The following is a 25,725-nucleotide window of genomic DNA, read 5'->3' on the forward strand; positions in this document are numbered from 1 at the left end:
AATAAAGAGGAATGGAGAATCAGCTGTGACCTTTCCCTTGTCCTCTAAAGTTTGACCCTCAAAATTCGGAGTCTGACCTTTGACCTTAGAAATTTAAACTCTAAACTTTGACAGAAAAGTGTGATGACATCACAGAGACACTCATAGAGACACGATATTCAACAGGTTTAATATAAAAACATAAACTAGATTCTTTCGGGTTTAACGCCACCTGTCGTCTCTGAGGACGGACGCCGACCATCAAATCCATTAAAGACGCTCAATCTGTTTCGATGTCCCACAGCCAAAGGTCAAAGGTTAGCTGCTTCTCAGTTTAACAGTTCACGCTGCTTTTCATCTTCTGTTCACTTCTTCTTCCTCACCACCGTCCAGCCGTCCTCTTCTTCTTCACCAGGAGCAGCAGGAGCAGCAGGAGGCGGGTCCATCCTGCTGACTGACGGCACCGAGGGTTCACACTCCATCACCTGAACGCAGGATGACATCATCACTCTGTGACCTCATGGGACCTGGACAGCTGTGAGTGAGGTGAGACGTACCTGTGTGTCATCATCACTGTCTTCACCAGACGGTGTAGGCGGAGCCATGACCTTTGCCCTCTGACCCTTCTTCGATGTCAAAGTGATGATGGTTTGTCTGAGCTGCTGCAGCTCCCCCTGCTGCCAGAGACCAAACACCTGCATCAGTCCGTCACACACCTGAGAGCACAGGTAAGCACAGTCCATTCATCTGCCAATCTGACATTCATCCACATACTTTACTATGATGTTTTTGACATTGTATACTATGACCTGTCTCTACGAGCAATAATGTCTCGTTTTCAGCCCGTTTTTCGACATGTTGAAATTGGACATTTTTCACCATACTATACGGTGGCATTTTCTGTCATTTTTTCGACAAACCAATGCAAAAAAAAGTCAATTTTTGAAAAATGGAAAAAAAGAGCTGAAAACAAAATATAGATTACAGAAGCACGTCATAGTATTCAATGTGGAAGTAAAGGCCAAAAACGTCATTATATAGCATGCAGGAAATAAGACAAGCCATACTAAATTATATCGAAAAATTAATAATTTTAAAATATCAAAAAAAGTCTGAAATACACGTACCCTGTAGAAACACGTCATAGTATTCAATTCTGAAAAAAGGCCAAAGAACGTCATAATATAGCATGTCAAAGGAATTGTCAAAACCACCATACTGTAGTATGACAAGAATGTCAGATTTTGACATGCTGAATAAACACTTTGTTGCAGAAAGTTGCAGAAACGGCCAAAAACACCATAAAATAGCATGTCCAAAAAATGACCGAAAATTCAAGGCTATAGTATGGCAAAAATGTCAAAATGTGGCACGTTCCGAAAACAGCTAAAAACACTTTAAAACCACCTAAAATAGCTCGCTGAGACACGCCATAGCAAAGAAAGTTGCAAAAACGTCCAAAAACACCATAAAATAGCATGTCCAAAAAATGACCGAAGATGCAAGGCTATAGTATGGCAAAAATGTCAAAATATGGCACGTTCCAAAAACAGCTAAAAACACTTTAAAACCACCTAAAATAGCTCGCTGAGACACGCCATAGCAAAGAAAGTGTCTAAAATGGCCAAAAACACGGAAATATAGCATGTCCAAAACATGACCGAAGATGCAAGGCTATAGTATGGCAAAAATGTCAAAATATGGCACGTTCCAAAAACAGCTAAAAACACTTTAAAACCACCTAAAATAGCGTGCTGGGACACGCCATAGCAAAGAAAGTTGCAAAAACGGTCCAAAACACAAAGATATAGCATGTCCAAAAACTGACCGAAGATGCAAGGCTATAGTATGGCAAAAATGTCAAAATATGGCACGCTCCAAAAACAGCTAAAAACACTTTAAAACCACCTAAAATAGCGTGCTGAGACACGCCATAGCAAAAAAAGTTGCAAAAACGGCCAAAACCACAGAAATATAGCATGTCCAAAAAATGACCGAAGATGCAAGGCTATAGTATGGCAAAAATGTCAAAATATGGCACGTTCCAAAAACAGCTAAAAACACTTTAAAACCACCTAACATAGCGTGCCATCCAAGCCCCTATACAAACCACGGGTTTCATCAGGGAACCCACTGAGAACGTTAGTCAGTGGACCATTCCGGAAATGGTCTATCACAGAGGCAGTGGATGCTCTGAGGGGCTGCACTTTTTTTGTTGCCAGCCGATTCAGCAATGTTGTTTGCCCTACAAGAACAGAGACAGCGAGGACATTGAGGGGTTCAAAAGTCAACTAACCTCCCCGGACGAATTGAACCCCGGTCTCCCGCATGGACAGGCGGTTACCACCAAATACTAACGAGCGCTGCTTCCCTAACAAATAGCCCTGGATTACCAGCGATGTCAAAAACCTCCTCAACAAGAAAAAGAGGGCGTTTCAAGACAGAGACCGGGCAGAGCTGACAGCGCGTTTGTTAGGTAGGAACTCGCTTTCCGAAAATCAGTAGAAGCGAAAACAGCCCTACAGCAGTTCCCGTGTCTGGCTGCTAGAGTGGAGCCTGACAAGGCATGTTTTTTCAAGGCAAACTTTCCAAGACTGTAGCCAAACTACGCAGTCAAAGTCTGCTCTGGTCTAAGGTCCTGAAGCTCTGGGACACACTTTGCCTATGAATATCTGAGAAGCCACCTCGCCAAATATTTTCAAAAGAAAAACTAAAAACCTCTTGCACTGATGATGCACTTTTTTCCCCAGGTTTTGCAGGGTTAAATTATTGTTTATTGTTGTTTTATATTTTTTTTGCTATTCTGCATCTCTCTTTTTCTCTGTATATATTGCTTGTTATTTATTGGTAATATTATTCTATTCGCTTTTTATTATGCTGCCCTGGGTCTTAAAATTTCCCTCGGATCAATAAAGTACCTATCTATTTCTTTATCTTCTATCAAAAATGCTTTTGGATCAATGTTGCTACCCTTTTCTTTTCATTTCTATTTTCCTTCCCTTTTTTTTTTTTACGCTTCCTTCTGTGCATTTCATTCAGACCACCGAGTTCAAAACCTTCATCAGCGACACTCTGTGCTACTCGTCTTCTCGCCATGTTTCAACTTATTGATGACTACCTGAAAGACCGGGAACAGTGTTGCAACTCCTCAAACTGTTCCCACTCTTTCAGGTAGAATGGAAACAAAAACTGTAACGTCTCTGCTGTAACTGTACAAAATCATCATCTGTGATTGGTCGTAAGCTGGACACGCGTGATTCATGGTGCAGGGCCGGTTCCCAGAGCGGTCACGGAGTCCACTGCAGGTTGGGACTGCGGGGCTGCTGGTCAGACTGGCTGCATGAGTTTGAATGAGTGGAGAGGAGAGGACAGCCGGAGCTGTACTCGCTCCCGCTTTACCAGGACCCAAATAAATGACAAAACAGAGCCTGATAGATGCATGAATGTACCATGTTAGATTTTGTTTGCATATGATTCCCCAGCTACTGATGAATCATCAATATCATCCTTTTACAGCGTCATACCCCATATGTAGAATGTTCTGAATGAACCACAGAGCGGGATGTGTTAGATGCTTTAAGCAATAGATTTGCTTTGTCAACACACTTCCCCAGATGGTTTGTGTTGCTGGTCGCTGGTCGCCAAGGGGGTTTGAAAAGTCGCTAGATCGCCAAGTTGGCAACTTTGTGTCGGAATGTTTTTTTCTGTGAATCCCTGCACTGCAGAGCCTCGGCCATCCAAACTCCATTGTGTATCGCTGTAGTTACTTGGTGTGTCTTAAAAGTACAGGAAGAGGAGGCGGACACAGCACTGACAGGAGCCCATGAAGCATGGCAACTGGGAGCTGTGCTGCTGGATGGAGGTAGGAGGAGGAGGAGGAGGAGGTCCAGGGAGAAGGCCAGAGGGTCCAGGACCAACACAGCTGGGGAGGGGGACCTTGTCCATGCCCCCATTCAGATTGGCCACTGGCTGCTCTGTCATGTGCATGCATTTCTGACTCAGGAGGAACTGTGATGTCCACCACAGCATGGTGGAGGGGTACAAGAATCAAATTGCCACGGGAGTACCCGGTTTTCGATTCCCAGATGGCAATGCAGGGAGTCCTTTGCGTCATTGAAGCTTTACTGAAGGGCTTTCATGTGAATAGTGAGAGACGTAGTCAGTGGTTTAAAACCATCTGGACATTTTTGACTAGCAGTCACAGTGCTCTTGCTGTTGTTGCGTACTTTTTTTGTTGAAAAAGAAATATGCCGATTTTGCATTATTTTGATAAAGTCACAAAGTTGAGGCATCACAGTGTTCGTCAGAGACACAGATCTAACTTTTCTTTCCCTTCCAGTGAACCGACTCCCGGGAACAGGCGGGGATACTGCGCCTTTCAAATACCTAACCTTGTGGTGGATGAGACTCCCTGTCCCTGCAGAGGACGTCCATGAGGCTTTCTTTTGTCCTCAGAGAACACTTTTGAAGACTGAAACTCAGTGTCCCGTTTGTGTCACTAGGAAATCTTGCTTCTGTCAAAAAAAAGTCAAATGAGTTCTATGGAGGATTTTGTATTGTATGAGTTGTAAATTGGCATTTGTTACACATTTATAGAAATTACAAAGTAATTTCTATAAAAGATGCATGGTAGCTGGTGTAATTTACTGGGATCACACAGCAAAGATACGAACACCAGACATTATCCGCTGTACTGTCACAGAGCAGAGATACAAACAGTACACTAACATATATACACACAATATGTATATACACACACATATACACACTAAATTACACACATACACAGTTTGCATTAGAGGGCTTTACAGCAGGCACCATCCCTCTGTCCTTAGACCCTCAAAGAGACTAAGGAAAAACTCCCCAAAAAACCCTGTAACAGGGGAAAAAGTGGTAGAAACCTCAAGAAGAGCGACTGAGGAGGGAAACCTCTTCAGGACAGACAGACGTGCAATAAATGTAAATAACAATTAAAGTACAGTAATTACAAGCAGGAAAAAGAAAGGGGGAGGGGGGGTGCACAGCAATAATCGTAACAATAGCATACCATATAAAATAGTGATAGATGTAAATTAATTAATATTATTTATGATATCATGTAATGTTACATGCAAGTATCGTAAGTGTTGATAACAGTCATGTGTATATTAATAATGGAGGCAGTAGATGGTCGTGTCGAGCAGGATCACAGCATCAGTGTAACCAAGACACCATGACACCGGCTCAGCCATAGACAGGACCACAGCAACAGCACAACCAAGACCATGGTCCAGGCTGAGCATCAGTGAAGCCACAGCAAGAGCAAAGCCAAAGGCAGGATCACAGCATCAGCACAGCCATCATCACGATCCAGGTGCAGGGTTGCTGCAAAGATCAGGGAAAACTACGAAACAAGGGAGCAGAAATGCTGTGAGAAGAATCCGAGTTAGTGTAGTGCAGTGTGTTGGTTGGTTTGTTGTTTGGTTGGTTTGTTGGTTGGTTGGTTGACTGGTTGGTTGGTTGGTTGGTTGACTGGTTGGTTGGTTTGTTGACTGGCTGTATTGTTGGTTGGTTGGTTGGTTGGTTGGTTGATTTATTAGTTTGTGAATGGATGTGGACAGATTGATGTCTCCTGTCTCTCTGCTGTCTTTCAGGACATTAACAAACGTCTCTCGTTACCGGCTGACATTCGTCTCCCTGACGATTACCTGGAGAAGTTTAACTTGATTGGTCCAGCTCTGTTTGAGCAGCCAATAAGCAGACGGCTGCGCAGAGTGTCTCTGGTTTGCCCCTCACTTCTTGTCTACCAGATTCTATTGGATTCTGTTATTGAGACAGATTATATGAATCCCCTGTCTCTCTATCTGTGGTTCTGTCTGTCTCCCTATTTGTTTGTCTCTGTCTCTGTGTGTCTCTGCAGTCAGAGATTGGTTTTGGGAAACTGGAGACGTACATAAAACTGGACAAACTTGGAGAGGTGAGGATTCACTGTCTCTGCCTTTCTCTGTCTGTCTCTGTCTCACCAGTCCATCTCTACTAGTCTCTGTCTCTGTCAGTATCTGTCTCACCGGTCCATCTCTGCCAGTCTCTGTCTCACCTGTCTGTCTCTACCTGTGTCTGTCTAACCTGTCCATCTGTGCCTGTCTCTGACTCACCTGTCTGTCTCTGTCTGTCTCTGTCTGTCTCTGTCTCACTTGTCTGTCTCTACCTGTCTCTGTCTCACCTGTCCGTCTCTACCAGTCTCTGTCTTAACTGTCCATCTCTGCCTGTCTCTGTCTCATCTGTCTGTCTCTACCTGGCTCTGTCTTAACTGTCTGTCTACCTGTGTCTGTCTCATCTGTCTGTCTACCTGACTCTGTCTCACCTGTTTGTCTGCCTGTCCTCTATAGGGGACATATGCAACGGTGTATAAAGGTCGCAGTAAACTGACGGAGAACCTCGTGGCTCTGAAGGAAATTCGACTGGAACACGAAGAAGGAGCGCCGTGTACTGCGATCAGAGAAGGTACTGCATTACTTATACTACAGTACTAATTCTACCATACTCACACTACACTACTAACACTACTGTACTAACACTACAGCACTCATACTACAGTACTAATATAATAGTACTAAAACTGCAGTAATAACACTACAGTACTATAGTACTTGTACTACAGTACACTGTAGACTGCAGTACTAATGCTACAGTACTACTGTATTAATACTACAGCACTGACACAACAGTACTACTGCTATAGTACAAATACTATAGTACTGCAGTACTAACACTACAGCACTTACACTACAGTACTAATAACGGTCAGTAGGCTGGCCTCAGATTTCCTGAGGGCCCCTGATGTACTGAGGGCCCCTGATTTCCTGAGGGCCCCTGATGTACTGAGGGCCACAGATTTCCCGAGGGCCCCTGATGTTCTGATGGTCCACAAAGGCTCATATGTTAAAAGTGTGTCAGATATATATTTCGGCACTGAGCCTCGTAGTGATTTATAGACGAGCAGTGAGATTTTAAATTCCGTTCTCTGAGCGGCACGTATCCGGTGTGAGGATTTGGGAAGTCGTGGTCACATTTCCTAGTTTTTGTCAGGACTCTCGCAGCATCATTCTGAATCAGCTGGAGTTCAGCAGCTTGTTTCGAAAGGCCTACGCAGTAACGTGATCTGCTGAAAATAAAGGCGTGGGTGAACCTGTCACGGTCTCACTCTGACATTATTCCTCTGACTTTGGAAATGTTTTTAAATGACAGTAGGCAGATGAAGTTACTGATTTGATGTGACTGAAATTTAATCAGAGTCCAGGTAACCCCGAGGTTTCTTGATTGGCTCTTGGTTATAAGAGAGAGGGATTTAACTAGCTAACACTCTGCCTTTCTTGATACTGTGCCCCCCGCTCGCCCTGATCGTGGTCTGGTCCTGGTTGCGCCGATGTTGTGATCTTGCCTTTGGACAACTCCCTATCAACATGTGCATGAGACTGTTATCATCACTCTCAACATCATCATAGAGTGCAATTACTAATTTCACACCTACCATTATTGTAATATGACATGCATCTGTTTCTATTATTGCTGTGCCCCCTCTCTCTCTCTCTCCCCCTCTCTCCTCCTCTCTCTTTCTCTTTCCTTTTTTGCCATGATTGTATTTCATTTGTTATTTACGACATCTATCACTCGTCTGTCCATCCTGAAGAGGGATCCCTCATCATCCTCTGCCGCTCTTCCTGAGGTTTCTTCCTCTTTTTTTCCCCGTTCAGGGGTTGTTTTTCGGGAGTTTTTCCTCGGGTGATGTGAGGGTCTGAGGGCAGAGGGATGTTGTACACTGTAAAGCCCTCTGAGACAGACTGTGTTTGTGATAATGGGCTCTATAAATAAAATTGACTTGACTTTCTGTGGCCCAAAGACAATGATCTGGTCTTATCTCTGCTGAGTTGCAGAACATTTTGATTCATCCAATCACTGATTTGCTCGATACAGCAACACAGACATTGTGCAGATTCATAAGTTTCTGCTGAAGGTGATATGTATATTTGCGCGTCATCTGCATAATTGTGGTAGGCTACTTTCTTATTTTGCATATGTCACGTTCATCTGCTCATACTTACAGTTTCCAGTTTAGGCAAAGTACTTCCTGTCATGAAGATATGACTTGAATCATTTAAGGACGGGTCCAGAGAGTCCAACCCAGCCTTCTAGTCTTTGTGATAAAATGGTGTGGTCCACTGTGTCAAAGGCAGCACTCAGATCCAGCAGCTCTAAACAGAAACTCAGAAACAGAGTCGGTGTTCAGGCAGATGTCATTTATTTATAAGTCGCTGGTGGACAACTTTTGTAATAACTTTAATAAAAATCAGTAAGTTTGAATTCGGCCGATAGTTGTTCCAGGCTGCTCTTGTTTAGCAGGGGCTTGATGTCTGCAGTTTTCAAAGCATTTGAAAAAGTGAGCGAGCGGAGAGACAGATTCACTGTAAGAGTGAGAGGTTTTACTTAACTGCTCAGGACAGTTTTAAGGAAATTAGTGGGTGAAACATCGAGGCAGCAGGTGGAAGGACTGAGACTGGAGATGATGTCTTCAGTGATTCGTCACTGATGGACTGAAACTGAACTTAGTAAGTTATGTTGAGACGCCTGCAGAAAAGTCTCATTATTCTTCTGCCCCGAACAGTCAGCTGCATCTCTGATGCCTTGAACCTTTTTAGTACTGCAAACTCGTTACGTTTGCTGGTGGAACCTCGTTGTGGAGATACTGGAACCGGAGGGTTAATTAATCTAGTTAGTTAATTTGTCCATGGTAATGGTAATGTACTAATGTGTGTCTGTTAATGTGTGTGTGTATCTGTTTTAATATGCATTTTAATGTGTGTGTATTTATGTGTGTGTGTGTGTGTGTCTTTGTTAATGTGCGTTTTAATGTGTGTGTATTAATGTGCGTGTGTGTTAATGTACTATTGTGTGTGTTAATGTGAGTGTGAATTAATGGGTTAGGGTTAGGGTTATTGTGTGTGTATGTGTGTGTGTGTGTGCGTGTGCGTGTGTGTACTGATGTGTGTATTAATATTTGTGTGTTTTTCTGCAGTGTCTCTGTTGAAGGATTTGAAACACGCCAACATTGTGACGCTGCATGACATCATCCACACACAGAAGTCCCTCACACTGGTGTTTGAGTATCTGGTGAGACACACACACACACACACACACACACACACACACACACACACACACACATATGCATACGTGTTTTTTTGTGTGTGTGTTTCGCCTTGAATCACATTTCTCGTGTGTTTTAGGACAAAGATCTGAAACAGTATCTGGACGACTGTGGAAACATCATCAACGTCCACAATGTTAAAGTGAGAAAACTTTAAAGTATCTGTCAGTACTCCTCTTTCTACCTTTATGTATTTATACTGCAGTCTACACATGAACACACAGACATTTTTAAGTGCTGTTTCGGAGCTGTTGTGAGCTGTGAGGTTTTGTGCTGTTTGGTTTTTGTTGTGAGCATGCGGAGGCTGTCAGCTGGAAGGACTCTCACTGTCTCAGATGTGAACTGATGAAGTCGGCTGATTCAATTCGATTCGATTCAATTCTATTCGATTTGCGCTCCATAGAGAAGCACTTTGACCTGAAACTTTTTAAACCAGTTTACCAGTGGTTTTTTGAACTGGTTTTGTCTCCTCAGCTCTTTCTGTTCCAGCTGCTGCGAGGTTTGTCGTATTGCCATCGGAGGAAAGTTCTCCACAGAGACCTGAAACCCCAAAACCTGCTTATCAACGAGCGAGGAGAACTCAAACTGGCTGACTTTGGTGAGTCCACTGCATCCACCACTGCAGCCAGACCACTAACACCATTATGACCATATACACCAGTATGACCACTTACACCAGTATGACCACTAACACCAGTGTTACAAACCTGGCTCACTGGTTTGCAACAAAGAGAGAGTCCACACAAAGTTTGCCAGGGAATAAGGAGATGTTTATTTAACTGAACATAATTAAAAGGAAAATAAGGTGCATATCCGTAGATCAGTGTGTGAGGTGGAATGAGGTGTGTGTGTGTGTGTGTGTGTGCGCAACAAACAGAGAACAAACCAAACTAACTAAACCATGTCGGCCATGTGGCGTCAGCTGCTCAACCACCAGAGAGAGAGCAGAGTGACTCCAGCAGCCCTTTTATAGAGGTAGGCCCCGCCTATAGGTGTGGCCAGCCATTTAGACGGCCCAACTACTGTGGGGCTGCAGCAAAGGAAGGAGCTGAGGAGAGAGGCACAGATTAGTGAGGCCGTCACACCAGTATGACCACTTACACCAGTATGACCACTTACACCAGTATGACCATATACACCAGTATGACCACTTACACCAGTATGACCACTAACACCAGTATGATCACTTATACCAGTATGACCACTAACACCAGTATGACCACTTATACCAGTATGACCACTAACACCAGTATGATCCCTTACACCAGTATGACCACTAACACCAGTATGATCACTTATACCAGTATGACCACTAACACCAGTATGACCACTTATACCAGTATGACCACTAACACCAGTATGATCCCTTACACCAGTATGACCACTAACACCAGTATGATCACGTACACCAGTATGACCACTAACACTAGTATGACCACTTACACCAGTATGACCACATACACCAGTATGACCACTAACACCAGTATGATCACTTACACCAGTATGACCACTTACACCAGTATGACCACTGCCCACCACCCTCTGCACGGCATCATCATCAGGCAGAGGAGTGTCTTCAGTGACAGGCTGCTGTCCCTGTCCTGCTCCACTGACAGGCTGAGGAAGTCGTTTGTCCCACAGGCCATACGACTCTTCAACTCCTCCTCACACAGATAAACACTGTTTGCACTGTTGCACTGTTTTTACTGGTATTGCACTGTTTTATTGTTTATTGTTGTTTTATATCTTGTGTTTTTGCATATTCTGCATCTCTCTTTTTCTCTGTATATATTGCTTATATATTTATTGGTCTATATTCTATTCTGTATGTTTAATATGCTGCTGGTTACTTAAATTTCCCTTGGGATCAATAAAGTACCTATCTATCTATCTATCTATCTACCAGTATGACCACTTACACCAGTATGACCATATACACCAGTATGACCACTTACACCAGTATGACCTCTAACACCAGTATGACCATATACACCAGTATGACCACGAACACCAGTATGACCACTAACACCACTACAGACAGAGAAACAGACAGAGTCAGACAGACAGACAGACAGACAGACAGAGACACACTGAGAGACAGAGAGACACACAGTCTCTTTCCTCAGTTGCTGACATCAACATTTAGCTTTTGTAGTTTACTGAGACAGTTTACTACAGTTTACTAAGACAGTGGAAGACATGTTTCCACTTGTAATCCTCTTGTGGAGGACAAGTTGACTTATTTTACATGACTTTGGACCAGAGTGTCTTCCAGGTGAGTGTGATGTCATGTTGTGATGGCACAGAGGTATGGTGTCTCTCAGGTTTGGCTCGAGCAAAGTCCATCCCGACGAAGACGTACTCCAACGAAGTGGTGACGCTGTGGTACCGACCGCCAGACATCCTACTGGGCAGCACTGACTACTCCACCCACATCGACATGTGGTCAGTACTGCAAGCACCATATCTATAACTATTACTATGACTACAACTATACATAGAAAATTTTATAACTACAACTATATCTATAACTATTATTATAACTGCAACATTATCTGTAACTATTACTATAACTATAACTATATCTATAACTATAACTATTATTATAACTACAACTATATTAATAACTATTATAACTACAACTATACATATAACTATTATAACTACAACTATATCTATAACTATTACTATAACTACAACTATATCTCAAGTCAAGTCAAGTCAGTTTTATTTATAGAGCCCATTATCACAAACACAGTCTGTCTCAGAGGGCTTTACAGTGTACGACATCCCTCTGCCCTTAGACCCTCACATCACCCGAAGAACAACTCCCCAAAAAGAACCCCTGTAACGGGGAAAAAAAGGAAGAAACCTCAGGAAGAGCAGCAGAGGATGATGAGGGATCCCTCTTCAGGACGGACAGACGAGTGATAGATGTCGTTAATAACAAACGAAATATAATCATGGCAAAAAAGGAAAGAGAAAGAGAGGGAGAGAGGGCGGGGGGGTGGGGGGGGGGCACAGCAATAATGAGCATAGAGAGCATTAATTGTAATGCTCTCTATGATGATGTTGAGAGAGATGATATCATATGCAACAGTCTCATGCATATGTTTAAAGGGAGTTGTCCAAAGGCAAGATCACAACATCGGCGCAACCAGGACCAGACCACGATCAGGGCGAGCGGGGGACACAGTAGGCAGGATCACAGCATCAGCACAGCTATCACCATGGTCAGGCACAGTCAAAGTTACGGCCAGGATCCAGGGAAACTAGGAAACAAGGGAGCAGGAACGCTCCCGAGAGGCAACAGGATTAGCGTAGTGCAGTTCAACAGACCCAGGCTCTGTAATCGCGAGCCCCAGGTAGTGAGAGTACCACATGGCTATCACAGATGTTAGGCTAAGCTAAACTACTGAGGCAAAACTACTGAGGCTAAACTACTGAGGCTAAGCTACTGAGGCTAGGCTAAACTACTGAGGCTAAGCTAAACTACTGAGGCTAAGCTAAACTACTGAGGCTAAACTACTGAGGCTAAACTAAACTACTGAGGCTAAACTACTGAGGCTAAGCTAAGCTTACAAACGGCAATGCAGTTAACAGACATGCATGATTTTCGATGGCGGCATTGAGAGAAGGAAAGGAGCTCAGCGTATCAGGGGAAGTCCCCCGGCAGGTTAAACCTATGTCAGCCTAACTAGGGGCTGGTCCAGGCAGCCTGAGCCAGCCCTGATTATAAGCTTTATCAAAGAGGAAAGTCTTAAGTCTACCCTTAAAAGTTGAAACGGTGTCTGCCTCTCTGACCGAAACTGGAAGATGTTTCCATAAAAGAGGAGCATGGTAGCTGAAGGCTCTGGTTCCCATCTGCATTTTCAGAGCGCAGTGATCTTGAGGGTTGGTAAGGAACTATGAGCTGTGACCGATAGGATGGAGCCTGACCATTTAGAGCTTTGTAAGTAAGGAGGAGGATTTTAAACTCAATCCTGGATTTCACAGGGAGCCAGTGCAGAGAAGCTAAAACAGGAGAAATATGGTCCCTTTTCTTGGTTCCCGTTAAAACACGAGCAGCAGCGTTCTGCACCAGCTGGAGAGACCTAAGAGATTTGTTGGGGCAACCAAATAATAGGGAATTACAGTAATCCAGCCTAGAGGTGACAAATGCATGTACTAATTTTTCAGCATCTGTTTGGGAGACGATATGTCTAATTTTTGCGATGTTACGCAAGTGAAAGAAAGCCGTCCTTGAAGTTTTGTTTTATATGGGAGGCAAAGGATAAATCCTGGTCAAATAAAACTCCGAGGTTCCTTACAGTTGTGCTAGAGGCCAAGGTAATGCCATCTAGAGAAATTACATTGTTGGAAAAGGAGCTTCTGAGGTGTTTTGGGCCAAGAACAATAACTTCAGTTTTGTCTGAATTCAACATTAGGAAATTACTGCTCATCCAGGCTTTTACATCCTTTAGACATGTTTGAAGTCTAGATAGCTGATCAGTTTCATCTGGTTTCATAGATAGATATAATTGTGTATCATCAGCATAACAATGGAAATTTATAGAGTGTTTTCTAATTATGTTGCCTAGAGGAAGCATATATAAAGTGAAAAGGATTGGTCCAAGCACCGAACCTTGTGGCACTCCAAAGCAGACCTTTGTATGTGCGGAGGGTTGATCATTGATGTGAACAAATTGGGAACGATCTGATAAGTATGACTTAAACCAGGCTAGTGACGTTCCTTTAAGGCCAATTGAGGTTTCAAGTCTGTGCAGCAAGATTTGATGGTCAATGGTGTCAAATGCAGCACTGAGATCTAATAGGATTAAAACAGAGACCAGACCCGTGTCAGAAGCGATAAATAAGTCGTTATTAATTTTTACTAGTGCCGTGTACTATAATGAACTCTGAAGCCTGACTGAAAGTCCTCGAATAAATCTATGTCGATAACTATTACTATAACTACATCTACAACTATATCTATAACTATACTACAACTATAACAATAACTACAACTATGACTATAATTATACAACTATAACTATAACTTCAACCATATCTGTACACTAACTACTCCACCCACATTGACATGTTGTCAGGCACTATAACTATAATTATAATTACACATAAGTAGTAACTCATTTTATCTCTGTATCTATGTTTACAAGTGTGCATGCTCCAGGTGTGTTGAGGATGTTGAGGGCGTTGAGGTTGTTGAGGGTGTTGAAGGTGTTGAGGGTGTTGAGGGTGCTGAGGGTGTTGAAGGTGTTGAGGGCGTTGAAGGTGTTGAGGGTGTTGAGGGTGTTGAAGGTGTTGAAGGTGTTGAGGGCGTTGAAGGTGTTGAGGGTGTTGAGGGTGCTTTCCTAAGGTGGTGTGCATGCTCCAGGTGTGTTGAGGGTGTTGAAGGTGTTGAGGGTGTTGAGGGTGCTATCCTAAAGTGGTGTGCATGCTCCAGGTGTGTTGAGGGTGTTGAGGGTGTTGAAGGTGTTGAGGGTGTTGAGGGTGTTGGGGGTGCTATCCTAAGGTGGTGTGCATGGTGCATGGTGGGGAGAAGAAGGGTGACAGCAGATACTGTCATTGATCTCAGCCTCAGCTCATCACCACAAAGCTCGGCGTTGTTGGTGAATGGGACCTACAAATGACTCGGTCAAATGACAAAAATGACACAAAAATCTTTATTGGAAAGGAGGTGGCGAGTCTGACACACTGCACCCGTACTCTCCATGTTGCAAGAACAAAAGAAAAGTAGAGTTAAAGGAAAAACAGAATCTCACAGTTTTTGCCACCACAATAACCTTAACTATAAATACAACTACAACTGTAATTACACACTGACTACTCCACCCACATCGACGTGGTCAGTACTGCCAGCATAATGACCATAACCATAACTATAATCATAACTACGACTACAGTTATAACCATAACCCTAGTTATATACACTCCGCTCCAAAAGTATCAGAACAGTGAGGTCAAATGCTTTATTTTTGCTGTAGACTGAAAACATTTTAGTTTGAAATGGAAAGATAAATATGAGACAAGAGATCAACATTTCAGCTTTTATTTCCAGGTATTTACATCTGGATCTGATACACAAGTAGAAGATAGTATTATTTGTAACGGAACACTACAATTTTAGGTGAGCAAAAGTAATGGAACAAATAGACTTAAATATATTCAAGTGACCTAATAGACTTAATATTTAGTTGCAAATCCTTTTCTTGCAATAAATGCATCAAGCCTGTGACCCATTAACATCACCAAACATTTGCATTCTTCTTTTGTGATGCTTTTCCAGGCCTTCACCGGAGCCTCTTTCAGTTGTTGTTTGTTTTCGGGGGTTACTCCCTTCAGTCGCCTCTTAAGCAGGTAAAATGCAGGCGCTATAGGGTTAATGTCTGGAGATTGACGTGGCCAGTCTAAAACCTCCCACCTCTTGCCCCTGATGAACTCTTTTGTTGTTTTGGCATTGTGTTTTGGGTCATTATCTTGCTGCATGATGAAGGATCTCAGTTTGGTTGCATCTTTCTTTAAATTGGCAGACAAAATGTTTCTGTAGACTTTTAAATTCATTTTGCTGCTACCATCATGTGTTACATCATCAGCAATGGCTCTGATTGATTTGCCATCTTCTCTCAGCTTCACAGTGGTTTGTTTTCCACCCATAGACAGCGATCTGGTTTTCATGTTGGTTATGAATGACTGACTGAATGACTCGTCAAAAAATGATTGGGAAAATCATGGGAAAATTGTCGCCAATCTGTGCCAGGAAAAAACGGCTGTTAGTCTGGTTACTTCTGTGTCAGAACCGCTTGGGTCTCTGAAGTCCTCCGAAAGAAACGAATGCTGGAAGCTGGTGGGATTTGATATGAAAGAGTTCACCGCACTCTCAGAGACAGCGACTTCAGTAAACCCGAGTCAAGCTCCACTGCTCAAACAGAATCTTTCTTATACCGAGCAGTCTCGACCCATAACCCCCAAAAAACTCCCCAAGTCTCCCCCTCATTTCTAAAAACCAACCAGTCGGAGACCTTCAGTGCTAGAGTCCCACGTAACACGTGTTAGCAGAACGTTTGGTCTGACAGTGTCTCTGCCCTGAGTGGCGCTCAGCGTTCAGTCCGCTGCTGTTTAACAGAACGTGGCCGTGCACTCAAGACGTCCACAGCGTCTGTCCCGACTTCACACAAGTAAGTTTAAGTCTGCGCTAAACTCAAAAAAACAAAGTAGTTTTCATTTACCAGTAGTTCTGGATCTTTTTCAATCTGCAGTTTTTGAAAGTTTGAAAACTCAGACATGGTACATTTGTTTGAATATTTCACTGAAATCAGGATTTGATATCTTGCTCTTCATAATACCTACAGTCGTTACAGGATGCTGAGTGTTACTGAGGGCTGAACGCCGGCTGAATGGCAGCTCAAACTTGCGAGGTCTCGTATCCGCAGCAGGCCTGTTTCGGGAGCATTTGAATAAAGAATTGTGGAGATAATATAGATGTTAACTGATTTGGCATATTGTGAAAAGTATAGTGTGACGGACTTGCGGGACAAACTTTTCATTGGATGAAAAGATTTCAGTGCTGTGTGATGGGAGCTGATGAATGATGATTTTTCAAGTTTGAAAAGTGAAAGTGAAATGGACAGCTGGGATTGGCTCCAGCCCCCCCCGCGAGGACAAGCGGTTACAGAAAAAGAATGAATGAATGAAAAGTGAAATGTCTACACATGTAGGTTTAATGTAATAACTTCTGCCCACTTCATGCAGTCATCGTCAAATTTAATACATCCACTGAGTCCTTACTGGAGACGGTGCTAACCGAATTTCATGTGAATCCCTGCAGCTGATTGTGAAATTTAAACTTTTCACACTTGTGTCAGACATAACGTTCTGAGACTGCTCAATGAAGCTTGGTTTAATTCTCTGTCTCTCTGTCTGTCTCTCTGTCTTTCTCTCTGTCTCTCTGTCTCTCTGTCTGTCTGTGCTCAGGGGTGTTGGTTGTATCTTCTATGAGATGGCGACAGGTCGTCCTCTGTTTCCTGGGTCGACGGTGGAGGAGGAGCTTCACTTTATCTTCAAACTCCTCGGTGAGATTCAGATTCTGTTGTTCTGATCCACAAAATACACACAACTGTATATTTTCAGTGTTTGGTGTATTTTCAGTGTTGATGTATTTTGAGTGTTTGATGTGTTTTTGTGTGAATTTGTTGTGCAGGGACACCCACAGAGCAGAGCTGGCCTGGAATCAGTTGTGCTGAAGAATTTTTGGCATTTAACTTCCCTCAATACAGAGCAGAGACGCTGACTCACCACACCCCAAGGTACACATCTCTACTGCGCATAGTACACAACTCTGATACACACAGTACTCAGCTACCCTGTGTGTGTGTGTGTTTTATTCAGGCTCAGTAGTGACGGTGTGGACCTGTTGTCAAAGTTCCTGCAGGTCAGTGAATGTCTCACCGATTTTCAACAGTAACCCTTTATAAGCACAAAAAGAACAACCATAATAATACTTTTTAAAAAACAAAAGTAATAACAATATTAATAATGACAATATAATAATAACATCAATAAGAATACTATCAACAATAATAACAAGACAGGAAGTGACATCACAACGCCTGTTTTTTTCTTTGAACATTAGTTTGAAGGGAAGAAGAGGATCTCCTCGGCAGAGTCAATGACTCATTGTTATTTCAGTAACCTTGGCAACAGAGCAGCGACACTTCCTGACAGTGAGTTAAAACACGACCTTTGTACATTTACCAATAATTTCTTTGTCTGTGTATATTTGCTGATGATGATTTTTGCAAAGTGATCCTACTCAATAAAATGTCAAGTTCTTCTACATTAAAAAAAAAAAAACACGACCTTTGACCCTGCTTTCATCTGTGATGTCATGTGCTGAGACATCATACACTCACTGTGAACATTGTTTCAGCGACGTCCATCTTCAGTCTGCCCGAGATCCACCTGGAGAGGGAAACAACCAGACCCACCGTCGCACCTGAGCCAGGTAACACCCACCTGAGCCAGGTAACACCCACCAGAGACAGGTAACACCCACCAGAGACACGTAACACCCACCTGAGCCAGGTAACACCCACCAGAGACAGGTAACACCCACCTGAGCCAGGTAACACCCACCTGAGCCAGGTAACACCCACCTGAGCCAGGTAACACCCACCAGAGACAGGTAACACCCACCAGAGACACGTAACACCCACCTGAGCCAGGTAACACCCACCAGAGACAGGTAACACCCACCTGAGCCAGGTAACACCCACCTGAGACAGGTAACACCCACCTGAGACAGGTAACACAAAACCTGAGACAGGTAACACCCACCAGAGACAGGTAACACCCACCTGAGCCAGGTAACACCCACCTGAGCCAAGTAACACAAAACCTGGGACAGGTAACACAAAACCAGAGACAGGTAACACCCACCTTAGACAGGTAACACCCACTTGAGCCAGGTAACACCCACCAGAGGCAGGTGACACCCACCTGAGCCAGGTAACACCCACCTGAGACAGGTAACACAAAACCTGAGCCAGGTAACACCCACCAGAGACAGGTAACACCCACCTGAGCCAGGTAACACCCACCAGAGACAGGTAACACCCACCTGAGCCAGGTAACACCCACCTGAGACAGGTAACACCCACCTGAGACAGGTAACACAAAACCTGAGACAGGTAACACCCACCAGAGCCAGGTAACACCCACCAGAGCCAGGTAACACCCACCGGAGGCAGGTAACACAAAACCAGAGACAGGTAACACAAAACCGGAGACAGGTAACACCCACCAGAGACAGGTAACACCCACCAGAGACAGGTAACACACACCTGAGACTATTAAGGCTTGACGCGTCACACCGTTTCACACCACGCGCGTCATGAGAGCGTGAGCGGCGCTGAGCGTGTTGTTTTTGTTTTGGCGCTCATGTCATCAGGTTAGAGCACGCACGCTGCTCCCCTGAGCAGCGCCTGTCAGGCGCGTCTGAGCCGCGCGTCAGCTGCAGGTGATTATCTTGAATCTGTATTAGTCTTTATTGCAGTTTAAAAGTCTCTCTCTGTTACACAAATGAGGAAGTACAAAAAAGTCAATCAGTTCAAAATAAAAGTACTCTGACAGAATTCCTTCAGGTATTTTATCTTGAAATACTTTCAGGAGTGTGATGGTGACAGTGAGGAGCTGCATGGCTTCATAAATGTGTGGAATTTATTTTTATAAATGTGAATTATTTAAAAAAAAAAAACAACTTAAACAGCAAAATATATATATATGATTAATTTTGATTAATGATTCACAGAGCATGGAATTAATTTGATAAATTTTTGTAAGTGCTTGACAGCCCTTAAAAAACTTTTTTTTTTTTTTTTGTTTTTTTTTTCTGACCAGCCAACAGTCCGGCTAAGAGGCGGAGTCTTCTGTTCTGACATCACCAGGGAGGCCGAGTCTGTTGTTCTGACATCACCAGGGAGGCGGGGTCTTTTGTTCTGACATTACCAGGGAGGCGGAGTCTGTTGTTTGTGGGTTTTTTCTGTGGTTGTAAAAGAAGAGAAGAAGAAAACAAAGTGAGCATTGATCAGATGTTTTTTGGTGGCTGCTGATGGCGGCTGCAGGGACTGATGCAATAACGAGCGTCATCATGCTGTCACTGATGAACGGATAACTGCTGCCTGAGCTGAAGTCCTCACGCTGGAAACACTTGAATCCAGGTATCACCTGAGTGATATCAGCGATGAGGTCACACCGACGATGTCACCATCTGGTTTGTTTGCACTAAACTGAAACATTTTTATATTCCTTCTGTTTACAAAATGCCACAAACTAAACAGAAGGACTGGGGGCTCAGTGGATTGAGTGGCGCCCCACGTACAGAGCTTGTGTCCTCGCCGTAGCGGCCGCAGATTTGAATCCAGCCTCGGCTCTTTGCTGCATGTCTTCCTCTCTCTCTGTCCCCGTTTCACGCTCACACTGTCCTGTCAATTGAAGGCAAGAAAAGGCCAAAAAACAAAACAAAACAGAAAGACTGAAATTAGAGAAGTTAACCCTTTTCTCTCTGAGCAACTCGGCTTGATTTCTTTTGAAAACATGCGAAGAGTGCGACGAGCAGCGAAAGAGGAAATGACCATAAAATTAGTTAAAAGTAGAAAAAAAATTACTAAAGACATGACGTTACAGAAATAATTCTATAACAAAATTTTAAATTTGTTATTATGATCATAACATTTTGTTAACCCCATTGGCTGCTTTCTTGCCTCTTTCTCCTGTTTTTTTTAAAAAGAAATGGCACCGATGTGATTGGGCTTCGAAGGGTTAGAGACTTTTAAAAAGGCTTCAAAAGGGTTAATACCTCTGAATTCAAAGTTAATTGATTGAGTTTAAAGCTAGAAGTGAACAGAGTTGACAGTTCACCAGTTTTATAGTGTGAACAAAAACTGATGAAGAAAAGCGATTTTATAAAAGTCCGTTATGTCCTTTATTATGAAAAACCTGCAGAAGAAGCCGTGTGTGTGCGGGTGTGTGTGTGTGTGTGTGTGTGTGTGTGTGTGTGCGTGCGTGTGCATGTGTGTGTGTGTGTGTGTGTATATATGTGTCATACACTCAGACAGAATACTGGAATATATAGAAATATATATATAAAAATATATACAAAATATACATGCTGATACTGCAAAACACACAGTCATACTGTAAATATAATTTTTATTTATGATGATTTTAGGCTTTTAATCAACAACAAAGGCACACCAGTTGAACCTGGTCTGCATGCTCTACCAGTGGCGATCGACCAGGTGAGCGACCAGGTGATCTGGATGTGACGTTGACGAACTTTTTGCAGGAATGTTTTCAGGAGTCTTAATATTTTTGAAAAGAACTGATTTTGCTGATGTGAATTTTTTATTTTCTTGGTGTGAAGAAATGTGAGCAATAGAGAAATATTGATAAGAAGACAATATGATTGATCAGTGTCAATAATAACAATAATCTGCTGTAATAATGTATGTGAGGTTACTGAAAATATCAAAGAATTGATTGCAGATCTTTGGCCACTGAGCGTAATGTTTGTGCTGCTCGGAGAGCCAATCAAAGCGAGGATACAACATTCACACAGAGTAAAACATCTGTCAGAGTTCAGAAACCCCAAAATCAAAACACCTCTGCAGTCGCTTCTTTACTCTCATCAATCTAATCAATCATTCAGGTGAATGTTTACTTTGAATCACATTTGGAGGAAGAAGTGATGTCATGAGGGTGGAGTCAAAATGAGCCACGTTGGACGACCGTTGAATGTAACTTTAAAGCGTCCGTGACGATAACAATATTATTCTGTGGCTGCTGTTGTGAGGCTGAATATCAGGTGTCTGATGGAGTCGCTGGTTTTCAGGAACGTCACCTGACAAATCACCTAACCCTAACCCAAACCAAGATCGGGCCGATCGGCATCACTCAGTGAACCCAACTCAGGAGTGCTCCGTTAAAACTGACACTTTGGACATATTTGTCCAAACTGCAGCGGAAACACTCTTTAGTCTGTTCTAGGTCACATGACACTGTGAGGTCACAGGAACTGGCTCCCTCATGATGCAGCAGGAGCTACAAGAGCTGTTATTGCATCACATAACTCTGAGAAAGTGTTTAACCCACAATTCCTCTGTGAAATCGTGGACTACATCTCCCAGAAATCCCTCATACGTGTCCACTCCCACGTATGAGGGGCTCGCCTTTCCATCACGGCTCCATAACACGCCTACGTGGCCTTGGATTGGAAATAATGACGGCTAGTGCGGTGGCTGCAATAGAAATAAAGTTGCTGATGTTTTGAACATCCGTCGCCATGGTTACTGGGATGTTATCACCAGAGGAGAAGTCACATGACATCTCTCAGAGGAAACAGTCAGCTCCACGTTGAGTTTTATCCACATTTACAAAATATCACTTCAGTTTTGATCAGATCTGTGATGGAAACGACTGCTGCGGATTCGTCTCAGAGAAACAGAAACAGGATGACTGCTAGTTTGTTTTCTGTCTTAAGTCGCGTTTTTGTCGTTAAAGGATCTTTCTTTGTAGTCCATGAGGATCCAGATGCTGTTTTTTTCTGCTTCTGTAAAAATGGACTGACATGCTTTGTTTCGGTTGACATCATGACAGAGTTATCTGCAATATCCTCACTGCATAATGTGAATCTTACAGAGAACCCCAGGCGTTTGTTTTCTGAGTTTTATTCATGTGCCGGGAAAAAACTACATATTATCTGAAGCTAAAGCTGATGTGCACACTTGAAATATCTGTATGGAGAATAAAGTAGATCCTGTTGTTGTGTACAAACATGTTTATGTGTATTCTGGACATATTTACAGTACACACATAGACATTAAAATTAAATTCCATTTTCATTGTTTTTTGTTTTTTTTTTTTGTTTGCCCTGACCTTTGACCTCCAACTGCTATGATCTACAACAATAGTTGTCAACTGGTGGAATGAGGTCCAAAAGAGGGTCACGGGTCCATTTTGAATGGACTGTAAGTAACGTGCAACCACGTCAAGTCTCTGAAAAACACATTTTATCTTAAAGAACAGTGAGTTTGCAGCATAGAGCTTTCATCTTGAAGTGTTATTTGCAACACCTTTGTGGCTGGTTGTGGTCACGCTGATGTTGTGGTTCTGCTTGATGCCACCAGGGTGTTACCTGGCTGTGCTACAGCTGTGATCCTGCCTTTGGCTGCGCCTGGACCTTGGGGATGGCGGCACTGATGCTGTACCTTCAGCTCAGCCTGAATCACGGTCTCAGTTGTGTGGTGGGTTTTGGTTACACTGATGTTGTGATCCTGCTTAATGCCAAATTTTACTGCCGTTGTTATGAGTGATGCTTCCACTATTAATTTACACTTGTGACTTTCATCACAACTTACAATATTTGCATGTAACATCACATGCTATCATATATTGCATTGTCATGTCTATCACTATTGTTATATGATATGGCTTTGTTACCGTTACTGCTGTGCATCTCTCCCCCTCTTTTCCTCTCTTTTCCTCTCTGTTCCTCTGTCTTTCTCTTTCTCTGACTTTCTTTATGTTCTGACCCCCCCCCCCCGGTACAGGTTTTTTTCAAAATCAGCCAGTGAATGTGGTCATAGACCATAAATGAAGTCCAGATATCGGAGCTAGAGGCAGGGCAATTTGTCAGATTTTTTTAATCCTGTAGAGTGGTAGTCCACCATATAAATGTCGGCATATGCTGGGGAATATTTGCAGCCCATAGCGCACCCCGACAGTGCAGACTCCATCCAGCCCCATCAGATCTGGGCCTGCTCCACCTCCCAGGGGGTGTTATTTTTAATAAATTAATAATAATAACAACAATTACGATAATAATAACAATAATATAAAAAATACATCAAAAATATAAATAAAACACAAATAATAATAATACTCCGGGATAGGGGTTTTTGACCATGATCTCAAGAGGCTCAAGAGGCTTATAAGTTTTGAAGGGAATGAGCTAGAGACATGCAATGTTGACCTACCTAACCCATTTTTGGGTATGAACTTTCTATTTGTACCATTTTGAACTCTATCTGATCTTCGGTTCTGGAGCCATGCCTGTTTTTTTCCCCAAATTTTCGTATCTCTGGAAGGGAAGGTCGCAGAGAGATGAGAACAAGTCTGGTGTGTTGAGAAGACCCTAATTTTGGCAGGTGGATCAAAGTTGAAAGTCTCTACAACCTTCTGTTGTTGAGTTATAGTCGAAAACGTGCCTCCATAAGGAATAAATGGGAGCGCCGGAGGTGGTGAAGTTTTTGTGAAAAAGTGTCTTCCAGAAAGTGTGTAGGAGCATGTTTCAGGCCACTGGGAGTTGATTGGAATATGGTTTGATGTGTATTTTTTTTCCCCAGGTGGTGTTATTTCCCCCTCAAGTGAGGTGAGGGGAAAGGGACCCCACATTATGAAAATGTGGGACTGGCACGGGCACAGGTTAAGTTTTTGTGTTTGTGGTAAGTAAAATCCCATTTAAAAATACATTTTGTGGGCCAGGGTTAGGAGTTTATAATTATCTCTGACACGGTGCACATCAAGCACATCACTGACAACCCACCGCTTACATACAGACAGGACAGAAGGATCCTGACCGGGGACCAGGAAATGACAAACAAGAAGAGACAGAAAACAGGACAAAGTAAGTAAAATAATGTCTTTAGAAAGAAACAATAATAGACCAAAGTAATGATAGTTAAAAAGGTATAAACATTGAGAAAAAAGTATTTAAGGAACAGGAACCAACATCCAGCACAAAGTAAATGTTCCAAAAACTCTTTGTAGTGGCATAAGGGGTAGGGTCAGGAAAGTGAAACTGAGATGCCATATGGTTAAGTCCAGGCAAAAGTGAAGAGTTTAGGATTAGGGTTAGGGTTAAAATACTCCAACAGAGAGCAACTACAGTAAATAAGTTGTATTATTTTACAATATTTGAGAATTAATGTGCTTTTTCACAAGTGGTAGACAGCAAATAATTCAATAAACTCATAGAGTTTCTCATTACTATTATTAACAGTACTACTACTACTACTAATTATAATAATGAACTTCATTTAAAACGAAGATACAAAGTGTTTTATGTGGTTGAACCAGGATAAAACTATTTCAGAACTGCAATGAGGCAAATCAGACCAGACAATTAAAATAACCCAAAAATAAAATACCAAACAACAATATTAGATTTAAAAAACAACAATAATATTATAACTGATAACATATGTTGTAAATAAAACTGACTGTTATAATTAATAGTGGTTCTTCGGATGATCAGTCACATTTTTGAGTCTTTAGAGTCATTGTTGTGGAAGCGACGATCATCACTAAAGAGGGTCCAGGACGTGCACGGACCGTGCACGGACCGTGCGCTCCCTCCTGTAGCGGACCCTCGTTCATGGTCCGTCTGGGACCCGCCATTGTGTGGGTACAGGTGTTCCGTTAGTGCGCGCGCGCGCGCGCGCGTGTGGTTTGTGCTTTGTTATTTATTGATAAGTTATGTGTTTGCTATTTATTATGTGGTATGTATGAAATGAGAGAATGTATTTATTTATTAATGTATAGAAATTAATCTGAAATGAAACTAATAATGAAACAGTTTTTCAATAAAAATAAAAAGAGAAGGGACTTCCGGTGGCGCTGTAACAAGATGGGTGTGTAGCCGTGAACTCCTCGAATCGGTTTTTCTAAAAAATACCTCCTAGCAATATATGTTACATGAAAGTTAGCCTAACTTAAGTATGAAAGGAGGGAGGGCACAAAGAAGTCATAGGACAGACAAGAAAATGAAGAAAATCCAGGAAAACTCAGATGTCGAGCGAAAAGAGGACGGCGACAACGAGGAAACAGGAGGAGAAGCTAATGTTGCTAACCAGGATGCACCAGGGTCTGACACAGCTCTCCAGAGAGATAAATGACTTTAAAACGGACATGAAACGGGACCTGAGCGACTTTAAAAACGATGTGAGAAGCATTATGAAAGAAGACCTTGCCGAGTTTAAAGACGAAGTTCTGCCAGAGCTGCA

The 25,725-nt window shown here is 42.7% G+C and overlaps 2 protein-coding genes across 2 annotated transcripts; one reads left to right on the top strand and one right to left on the bottom strand.

The window, feature by feature from the left end:
• Positions 1-150: 150 nt before the first annotated feature.
• On the bottom strand, positions 151-738 carry tsr2 (TSR2 ribosome maturation factor). Its single transcript, XM_042491267.1, has 2 exons — positions 537-738; positions 151-464 (listed from the first exon to the last, which is right to left on the bottom strand). The coding sequence occupies exons 1-2, from the start codon at positions 720-722 to the stop codon at positions 345-347; spliced, it is 306 nt and encodes a 101-aa protein (XP_042347201.1). The 5' UTR covers positions 723-738; the 3' UTR covers positions 151-344.
• A 4,394-nt stretch (positions 739-5,132) lies between these two features.
• On the top strand, positions 5,133-20,670 carry cdk16 (cyclin-dependent kinase 16). The gene is made up of 14 exons (XM_042491314.1): positions 5,133-5,177; positions 5,613-5,741; positions 5,879-5,935; positions 6,348-6,462; positions 9,032-9,126; positions 9,243-9,305; positions 9,638-9,761; positions 11,488-11,608; positions 17,138-17,235; positions 17,364-17,469; positions 17,552-17,594; positions 17,796-17,886; positions 18,093-18,207; positions 19,562-20,670. The coding sequence occupies exons 1-14, from the start codon at positions 5,133-5,135 to the stop codon at positions 19,575-19,577; spliced, it is 1,218 nt and encodes a 405-aa protein (XP_042347248.1). The 3' UTR covers positions 19,578-20,670.
• Positions 20,671-25,725: the final 5,055 nt, after the last annotated feature.

This window comes from Plectropomus leopardus, chromosome 8, assembly GCF_008729295.1.
Source record: "Plectropomus leopardus isolate mb chromosome 8, YSFRI_Pleo_2.0, whole genome shotgun sequence".
Lineage (NCBI taxonomy): Eukaryota > Metazoa > Chordata > Actinopteri > Perciformes > Serranidae > Plectropomus > Plectropomus leopardus.